Raw genomic sequence first — 10,080 nt, 5'->3', positions numbered from 1 at the left:
ACTCGTAAATATACACATAAGGTCGTACTCCCTGCAGGAGAGCGTCCTACGACCAAGGGTGGTGCGATCATGCCCATACATCGCATAGTACCACCTATGTAAGGATCCAGACATACGTATACCACATCCTGAGGGCTAGGTTTATACCCATAGTTATAACGGTTTTAGGAACACATAGTTCCTTGTAAACAATTTCACATAACAAGTTTGACTCATTTGAAAACAAGTTTAAAAGTTTGGGGGCGTATTCACCTTATCTCTTTAGGATCGGCTTCACTCACCGTCCAAGGGTCTGTTCCCTTTCTTTGTCTCGAACCTATAGTTACGAGTATAAATATTTGTTAGTCGGATACACGATCCAGCTTAAGACCTTTATTATTATCTCAATCCTCGATGAACCTTTAGTCTTTTGCTTAAAAACCTTTAGTTTAAAAGTAAATTACAAACCTTTAGTTTATAATAAAAAACCCGACGTTTCTTCTTCTCCAAGAAACGTAATCTTTTCTTTTATTATTTAAGAATACTCATTATTCTTTAAATAATATTTTCATAACAAAGAATATATACATATATACTTACACACATATATATGAATTCACAATATTCAATAATCAAACTTTCATTCGTTTCTTTGTTATGTTTTCTTTTCTTTTCTTTTATCGAGGTATCGAGTATAACCTCGACTTTAGGGCTTAAGCCTTAATATTGAATTATATTGAATTCATTATTACGCCTAACCTTAGTGGCGTATAGAAACTCAAAGGACTTGAGCAGCACTCCGATGCCGCTTTACTCGACACGCTTATCGAGGAATGCCAAATCTTCAACACTTGTTGACACGACTTTCAAGACTCTTTACCATTATAACAACACCTTATAGATTGAGTGAGGGTGGAGGGTGGCACAACTTCAAGGAAACGTTGTACACAAACGAGAGATTCGAGGCACGCTTATCGAGGAAACGAGGCACAAATTTCGAGATATTCTAGAGAGAGAGTAGAGAGATGTGAGAGCAGGTTTTGGGATGTGGAAATGGTCTGCCCTTGGCCGCTATTTATAGAGCTCAATTTGGTTCCCATCGCAGTACGCGATGGGTCCCTGGGCTGACCTATCGCGTACCGCGATATAGGTCACCGTGTGCCACGTGGCACACGTGTCACGTGGCGACACGTGGCAGGCGCCGCTCCACGTGGCGACACGTGGGCGGCAGTGTTGCCACGTGGTGACACGTGGCGGTAGTGTTGCCACGTGGTGACACGTGGCGGCACATAGTGCCACCGTGTGCCACGTGGCACACGTGTCAAACATTGTCAGACGCCCCATCGCGGTACGCGATGGGAGTCGCTTCTGACTCATCGCGTAGCGCGATGTGTCAGGAAAACAGATTTTTCATTTTTAACCCTCAAGTTCGGATTTTGGCAATTTTAGTCCCTAGACTTTGGAAGTTGATGCTTTGAACTCGAAATTTTCACGTTGTTACACAGTGACTCTTGGGCTTTTGTTTTCACTAAACACGGCTAACATCGACTTGTGGGACGATTACGGAGGAGATTCCCTCTTTCTAGTTTTCTCATGTGTGTCACTCTTGTTTTCACTGAAACGGAGCTGACAACAACTCGTGGGCTTTTTTTCCACTAAACATGGCTAACATCGACTTGTGGGATGATTACAGAGGTGATACCCTACTTCTACGTTTATCATGTTTGTTGAAGCTTTCGTTGTCCGCTTGGGTTTCCATTTGTTCGTTTGGGTGTGTCGCTCTTGTTTTCATTGAAACGAAGTTGGTAGCGACTCGTGGGCGCGCTTTTGTTTCCACTAAACACAGCTAACATCGACTCAAGGGACGATTGCGGAGGAGATTCCATCTTTATAGTTTTCTCTTGTTTGTTGTGGTTTTCATTTGTTCGTTTGGATACCATTTGAGCGTTTGGGCGTGTTGCTCTTATTTTCCTTGAAACGGAGCTGACAACGACTCGTGGACTTTTGTTTTCACTGAAATGGAGCTGGCAGCAACTCTTGGGCTTTTGTTTCCACTATACACGGCTAACATCGACCTGTGGGATGATTACGGAGGCGATACACGCCTTCAACTTTCTCACGTTTGTTGAAACTTTCATTTGTCCACTTGGGTTTCTAATTGTTCGTTGGCTGTGTCGCTCTTGTTTTCATTTAAACAGAGCTGGAATCAACTCGTGGGATGTTGTTTCCACTAAACACGACTAACATCGACTCGTGGGATGAATAAGGAAGTGATTCCCTCCTTCTGGTTTTCTCTTGTTTGGTGTGGCATTCATTTGTCCGTTCGGGTGTGTCGCTCTTGTTTTCACTTAAACGGAGCTGACATCGACTTGTGAGCTTTTGTTTCCACTGATCACGGCTAACATCAACTCACGAGATGATAAGGTGGTGATTCCCTACTTCTAATTTTCTCTTGTTTGTTGTTGTTTCCATTTGTTCGTTAGGGCGTGTCACTCTTGTTTTCACTGGAACAAAGCTGATAGCGACTCATGTGCTTTTGTTTCCACGAGACGTGGTTAACATAGACTCGTGTGATGATTAAGGAGGTGATTCCCTCCTTCTCACTTGTTTGCTATGAATCCCATTTGTTCGCTTCGATTTCAATCTCTTCGTTTATGTTTGTCGCTCTTGTTTTCATTGCATCAACGTGGGCTTTTGTTTCCACTAAACACAATTAACAACTCATGGGATGATTAAGAAGGGATGATTAAGAAGACAATTCCCTCCTAATTTTATCCAATTCATTCCGGTTTTATTTGTTTATTTCGGCCCGTCGCTCTTCCAGTAACAACTCGTGAACTTTTATTTCCGCTAAACACGGCTAACAACAACTCCCGAGATAATTAACGTGACTTCCTCATTCAATTTTTCCGTTTATTCATTTCTGTTTCCATTTCAATTATTTCTTCTGTGTTACCACTATAAACATAAACCCTAATTTCACTCCATTTATCCCCAAATCCTTCAATTAACCTCTCAAACCACCAAATTAACACAATTAATGATTCAATATCAACATGATACATCATCATAATCATAATCACACACCTTCAATTTCATCAGTTTCATCAATTCCAATCAATTCTCCATCCACAACCACCGGCGGAGCTAACAATAATAATAATAATAATAATAATAATAATAATAATAATAATATGAATCAGAAGCATCAATATGTGACGCCGATATCCGCGGCGCATCCTACCGGAGAGCCGGCGGTGATTGTTTCAAATTCGTCTCCAGTGGCGAGAGTTAGGTTATCGGATTTGGTAACGTACGATGGAGTGGCGACGGAGTGTTATACGAGAGCGGTGGAGGCGTTGTCCGGTTCGCTTACGAGGCATAACGCGGTGGTGATTGAGTTAGGGTTTGAGGATGGGAGTTTAATGAGGTGTGGATTGGAGTCAGGGAGGTTGTATTTTAGAACTAGGGCTCAGAGGGGGGGTAATTGGAATGGTAGTAATGGGTTTTATAAGTATCAAGCTGGACGGTATGTGTTTTCGTCTTCGTTGGTTGTGTTTTGTAAATTGGGAATAGTATTTAATATCTCATTATGGTTAACTGCATAAAGCATTAATGCTTTTATCGGTAGTCGATGATCCTGCTAATGCACATTATTGCCTGCTGCATCTTTATTTGGATAATAGGATACACAGATAATGGCATAAATGGGCTTTCTTTTAAATAATATAAACATAGATATAAGTATAGGGTTCAAAATGGGGGTAATTGGAATGGTAGTAATGGATTTTGTAAGTATCGAGCAGGACGGTATGTGGTTTCGGTCTTCGTTGATCATATTATTTAATATCTCATTAGGTTTAATTGCAATAAAAAACTAGTAGTTGTTTTGGTAGTCATTGGTCCTGTTCTGTACATTATTGCCTGCTGCATATTTATTAGTAACATTTCAGGAATGAATATAGTATAAACATATAAGACAAATGCCTGCAAACTACTGAAATTGGTTATGGATTTTGATAAGAGTGGAGGTATTACTGTTGCTGTCATATAAAGGATTGTTTATAGTATATGTGCGCTTTTGCTGATATAAGGTTTAAATGACTTTGGTTCTATTTGTAGTCATTGATCCTGCTAATGCACATTATTGCCTGCTGCTTCTTTATTAGTAACATTTCAGGAATGTATTACATAATAGGTTAGACAGATACTGGCATAATTAGGGTGTTTTTTTCTTCTAAATAATATAAGCCTAGATTATCTAAGAAAATGCCTGCAAACTATTTAAGCTGGTTATGACAAAAAGAGCATGTATTTCTGTTGCTGTCATATAATGGATTGTTTATAGTATATGTGCCCTTTTGCTGATAATAGTTTTAACTAAATTTGTTTCTATTGGTAGTAATTGATCCTGCTAAAGCACATTATTGCCAGCTTCATCATAAGAGACCCTGCATAATAAGATACACATATAATGACATAAATGAGGTTTCATCTAAATAATATAAATCTAGATGATCCAAGAAATGCCTGCAAACTATTCATATAGATGGTTGTTTATAGTATACACCCACACTTTTGCTGTCATTAATACTGATATAACTAACTCTTGATGTCAATTGCACCAAAACGTTTAGTTCTATGGGCAGTCATTGATCCTGCTAATGCACATTATTGCCTGCTGCATCTATATTAGTAACATTTTAGGAATGAATATGTTTTTATACATGAACTCTGTTTTATGAATGTCTGATAATGGTTAAAGTACATGACTTTGTTCATATTTTGTATTAGTTGTAAATGTTTTTTTTTGTCGTTCAACTGTAAGTATATGGCGCATTTGGATGTTATTATAAGTATCATGTAACAGGGCTTTAGAAGACATGGATTCATCTCCACCATGTATGGCAGATGTTTTCAGATGCATGGGAAAGGCTGCACGTGCTGCTTTAAACGCCATTGCTAGACATCTTTGTTTAAGAAGCGAGTAACTATTTTTTATTATTGCACTTAAAATGTTAAATCTTATATTTTGTTCTTTAGCTATCTTTTAGTGTTCATATGTTTACTAATATATGTTTATATTGACACTAAATTTCAGTGCTTTTAATCATTTACTTGATGACAACCCGTTACCTGCTAATGAGGCATCATCATCAGTACTTGTTGCATCTTACTTGAACATGCCATTGCAAAAGGGAAAAGGCGCTATTGGTGGTGGCAACATGACATCAAATAGTGAAAGTGAAAAAGGATTATTAACATTGATTTGTTCAGATACACCTGGTCTTCAGGTAAATTCTCATCATCCAAGTTCAACTATAATATGAGCTTGTAAAGTTCCTTTTGGTTGACTTTTGTAAGATTAGAAAATGAACTGTCGTTCTTGGAATCATTTCTGTTAGTTATTTTGTTTCTTTTATTTAGGTTCGTGATCCCAATGGTCGTTGGTACCTGGCAGATTATGGTTCTGCTCCTAGGGATCTTTTATTATTAACAGGGAAGCCACTCAGTCATGCCACTGCAGGCCTTCGTCCAGCTGCTTCATATAGGGCTGCAACCGATTACACTCCCAATGGTTCTAATTCTGGGAGGTATATCAAATTTTTATAGTTGTAATACGATTTATTTTCATATAGAATTTTATTTTAATCTTTTGAATAACTGGTAACTTATATTTTGTAGATCATCATTAGCATTTAGGCTCATGCCACAAAGTAATGCTATATTAGATTGTTCTCCAGTTCGAACAGCTGGACACGTGATCCCTCAAAGCTATGTGCCAATTTCTGTTAGCCAGTTTATGGATGATCTTTCTGCTGACGAGGATGTACCGTGTAACGGCTCTGATAATGCTTTTGTAAGCCAGTTTTATTATATAAATGAACTAGTTTGTTGCCAATTTTCTTAATTTTGTAACAAATTAGCATTTTTTCTAGTAAAAGTTTATGTGAAAAATCTTCTAGTATGCATAGTATTAAATAATTTATTTTTATTCAAGATTATTGAGCTGTTAAAAAGTAAAAGGCTTACAGTGGATTCTGCATTGCAGACGGGTTGGCAAAATTCTAATAAAGAGCCATCATTACGAAGTGTTCTCTCTGATTCATTGTCGTAAGTTAATTTCTCATTTTTTGCTCTTTTTTATAGTAGTTCTCTTTTGTTTTCTCTTAAATATGGGTGGTCTTATATTAAGCCTGTGTCTGTGTATGCACATGGTCAATGATGCTATTATCAACAAATGCTTGTTACAGCTACTTTTTTATAAAATATAAAGGATTCTAATGCGGTTTTATATGTTATTTAGTGGTGCTTTTCTTGAAGATGCTATGTTTGCTCCATGTGGGCATTCGTTTGGTGGCATGATGCTCAAGAGGGTCTTAGAGACGGTATGTGAAATGATACTTCTTTAGATATTTGATATTAACCACAGATACTAAATATGGGTTATGATTTCATTCATGCAAAAATGCCTGAATTTGAAATTAATAACCTCTTCTACAAGAATAAGATGATTTCCAAAAAGGATTAACAACCTCTACGTTACAGGGAAGATGTACCGCCTGTGATGCTGAAGTTGGGACTACATCTTTAATACCTAATCATGGTAACATACATTTTTCGCTTTTGTTCTTCTTTCTTACCCCCTCAAAAAAGAATTTTTTTATGAACATGGGTTTAGTTTTTTATTTTTAATTATTTTTTAACAGCTTTAAGAGCCGCAGCAGCAACAGTTAAACGTGAGGATGACCGAAGGCTTTTTCACAATGCTGCTATGAGGAAACAAAGAAGAGAAGTTGGTGACCGCTGGGTATGTCTCATTGGCTGGTTGTAGGGGTGTGCACGAAACCGAAATAACTGAATCGTAACCAGAATAAGCAACTTAACCAAAGCCAATTAAAACCGACGGTTTGGTTTTATGTTTTTAAATAAACCACTTTTTTTTAATCGGTTTTTCTAAACAAAAAACAGAACCACACCTATTGGAACCAATCCGGACTAGAAATATCGAAAAAACCGTTTTTAAGTAATTTACAAGAAATTAATAAATGCTGTAGCTGTGCAGCTTAAAAAATTAGGTTTAAATGTGTAATAAACTAATAATCAATTAATAGTTAACAAAAAAGTTTAGGCCCAAAGTTTTCAAGCCCAAATGTTAAAGCGGAAAAAATCTAAAACCAAATACAGCCCATTGTGAAAACCGAAAAGATCGAAACTGAACGCTTTTCTAAAAACCAAATAACAGAATTCTCGGTTTTTGGTTTGGTTTGAGCTCCAAACCGACCCAAGCCGACTCATGTATACTCCTGGTGGGTTGGGTAACTGGGTTGAAACAATCTGTAATGATGACGTGCCTAAAACATATATTAAGAATTAACAGTGATTGTGATGCTAACAAACTGTGATGTGTGAACAATTCAGGCAAATGGGGATGCTATTCCTGAAAACGGGTCCCCAAGATGTGTACAGTATCCGTTTTCAGTAAACGAGAAAGTTCTTATTAAGGTATGATGTTTCTAATTACTACTGTAAATGTTAAAAATTTTAAAAGTGATACGATTATGATATAGTAACCAAATTTCAATATTGTTTCAATAAATTGAAAAACCTAACAAAACCGCTCAAGATTTAATATTGTGATATCATTGTGAAATTTTCGTAGTTTAAATTGAAAAACCTAGATGGAATCATTATAATCTTTACTGACATTTATTTCTTCACATTACCTCGTACTTTAGAATAATCACTAAATATTAACCAAACTTTATTTATTACATTTATGTCATCTTATTTTAAAATCTACAAAAACAATTTACGTCATTTGAAATTTTTTTAAATTTTCCCTGATTTAACAGTATTAATGTGGTGATGCAGGGAAACCGGAGGACACCGGATAAATTTGTTGGGAAAGAAGCCATTATAACTTCACAATCTCTTAATGGCTGGTTCGTATAGCATACAAGTTTGTTTGGTTAAAATCAACGGTGCAAATTGATTGATTGATTATTATATTTTTTCACTTTTGGGTTTTTCATTTATTTTAGGTACCTGGTAAATATTATTGAAAGTGGAGAGAAGGTTCGGCTGCAGTACCGTTCTTTCTCAAAGATTCCAAATTCTCCGCCACAGCCTCCCCCTCCGCCACCAGCTACAACCTCTTGATCGTTATTGCCCCCGTTTTCAAGATTATAATGTTGATTCAGGTGACTTGTTTTTCAGTAGTAGTTGAACTTCTATATAGGTTTATTAATTAAGTTTTAGTAAACAATTAGAGGCCAAAATCTCAACTACACCTTGGTCTTGTTTTTTTTTCTTTAAATTATTTTATCATTATACATATACACAAAGACCAATTGTTTATATATATTTTTACAGTAATAATTTTTTGTATATAATACAGTATCTATTATTTAGTTATTTTTATATAAATTTATAAAACAAAAGGTTTTATATTAATGCTTTTTTAGAATAGGATGAAAAAGCTAGTATATATTTATTAAAGTTCGAGTTTGATTTGATTTTCTAATTAGTTTCAATTTAGACTCTAGATTGCTTAAACTTGTCTAGTTGTCTTAATTCAAGATTTTACCAAGCGAATTTAGCTTGTTTACACTGTTAAAAACAGTAGTAAAATCAGAATTCTAATACGGGATCTTTGCCTTTTCTTTAGTTGAGAGCGTTTGATTTTCGTGGTTTGACTTTTAGTCGTATCATGAGTTAGACCCATGGTTTCTTATTTAAAGAATCTGGATATATTGGTCAAACTACGAGATAATCTTTACTGGTTTTAATGGTTTGATTTTTAGGCAAAATAATGAGCCAAATCCCGGGTTTTATGATTTGAATATATGATGACGGTATAAAGGGCGATGAATAGTTGAAGAGAGGGCTATGAATATCAATGATTTCAAGACAAACTCGAAGTGCAACGTTGGTACAAACTTTGTGTGAAAAAGAGAGGGCGGTGAATATCACTGCTTTTCGAGACAAGCTTGATGTGCAATGGTGGTATGGTACATAATTCGTGTGAAAGAGAGAGGGCGATGAATAAGACCATATGTTTCGTCGTCTTGTAGTTTCATGGTTATGGTTTTAATAAAACAAGTATGTTTTGTTTATGTTTAATATTATTTGTTTAATCTTCTCTTTTTAATAAAAAATCGCTAACTAGCACCACTCATTAAACCCCTTAGACTGTGTGTTGTGGAGGGGCTTTATTGCCTCTCCACGTCATTGTCATGTAGGAAACAAGGCACTAAAGTCCCTTCCCATAAAGCCCCGTGGTGGTGGTTAATTAATGAAGGCTGTGGTGTCGAGAAATTACTAGGAAGCTCCACAATTGCCCTTAACTGTTGAACATTCTTTATCTAGTCCGAGCCTCTAATAAAGCTCGTTTGGCTATTAAGTACGAAGCCGAACCTTATATAGGAAGTTTGTTTAGGGTCGTTGAGCCTTAACGAGCGTTGTGTGTTTTTAAGTTTTACTTATCGGTTTTCGTTTATGTGGTTTGTCCAAATATGCAGTTTTAGTTCAATAGTTTCAAATTTGTGATTTTCGTCAATGTGGTTTCATTTAACTTGCAATTAAACCCGATCTCACTAACCCCGTTAAGTCTAGTCGTTAAACCCATCAACGTGCTCTTCACGTGAGGGATTGGAGTGCATTTGAGGGGAAAAGGGATAAAACTGCCCCTCACATGAAAGGCATGATGATGGGTGTAACATTCAAACTTAACGGGCTTAGTAGGGCCGGGTTTAATTGCAGATTAAATGAAACCACATTGACGAAAATTGAAAATTTGAAACTATTAGAGTAAAACCGCATATTTGAACAAACCACATAAATAAAAACCGCAGTTCACTATTTTGACTTTTATATATTAATTTTATGGTGTAGAGTTGAGCTCGAGCTGAGCTTTAGCTTGTTTAAAGTACTACATGAGTTTAAGCTGATCTTAGGCTCATTTAAGATTTTTCTCAAAATATGTAAATATACTTTTAAACTTGTATAAATTAATTAATATATATTGATCAAGTTGAGCCTGAAAATGAAATAACAACTCATGCGTTGAGCTCGAAACGAGCCTAGTCGAGCTTGGCT

General features: G+C 36.3%; 1 protein-coding gene across 1 annotated transcript; it reads left to right on the top strand.

Moving 5' to 3' along the window:
* Positions 1 to 2,869: 2,869 nt before the first annotated feature.
* On the top strand, positions 2,870 to 9,067 carry LOC143551611 (uncharacterized). The gene is made up of 13 exons (XM_077042008.1): positions 2,870 to 3,508; positions 4,850 to 4,966; positions 5,081 to 5,273; positions 5,407 to 5,573; positions 5,665 to 5,839; positions 6,032 to 6,093; positions 6,287 to 6,368; positions 6,529 to 6,586; positions 6,690 to 6,790; positions 7,402 to 7,485; positions 7,855 to 7,925; positions 8,025 to 8,183; positions 8,787 to 9,067. The coding sequence occupies exons 1-12, from the start codon at positions 3,036 to 3,038 to the stop codon at positions 8,140 to 8,142; spliced, it is 1,701 nt and encodes a 566-aa protein (XP_076898123.1). The 5' UTR covers positions 2,870 to 3,035; the 3' UTR covers positions 8,143 to 8,183; positions 8,787 to 9,067.
* Positions 9,068 to 10,080: the final 1,013 nt, after the last annotated feature.

Source organism: Bidens hawaiensis, unplaced genomic scaffold (genome assembly GCF_021521415.1).
Source record: "Bidens hawaiensis isolate Kalapana, Puna unplaced genomic scaffold, B.hawaiensis_p1.1 tig00016464_1, whole genome shotgun sequence".
In the NCBI taxonomy this organism is placed as follows: domain Eukaryota; kingdom Viridiplantae; phylum Streptophyta; class Magnoliopsida; order Asterales; family Asteraceae; genus Bidens; species Bidens hawaiensis.
Note: the sequence above shows the minus strand (reverse complement) of the source record. Positions and strands in the feature narration are given on the sequence as shown.

What these genes read in the sequence shown, in the direction of transcription:
- LOC143551611 (XM_077042008.1), top strand. Translation starts at nt 3,036, where the DNA reads ATGATACATCATCATAATCATAATCACACACCTTCAATTTCATCAGTT. An exon ending in CAGATACACCTGGTCTTCAG is followed by an intron (nt 5,274 to 5,406) that starts GTAAATTCTCAT and finishes TCTTTTATTTAG; the next exon opens with GTTCGTGATCCCAATGGTCG. An exon ending in TCAAGAGGGTCTTAGAGACG is followed by an intron (nt 6,369 to 6,528) that starts GTATGTGAAATG and finishes TCTACGTTACAG; the next exon opens with GGAAGATGTACCGCCTGTGA.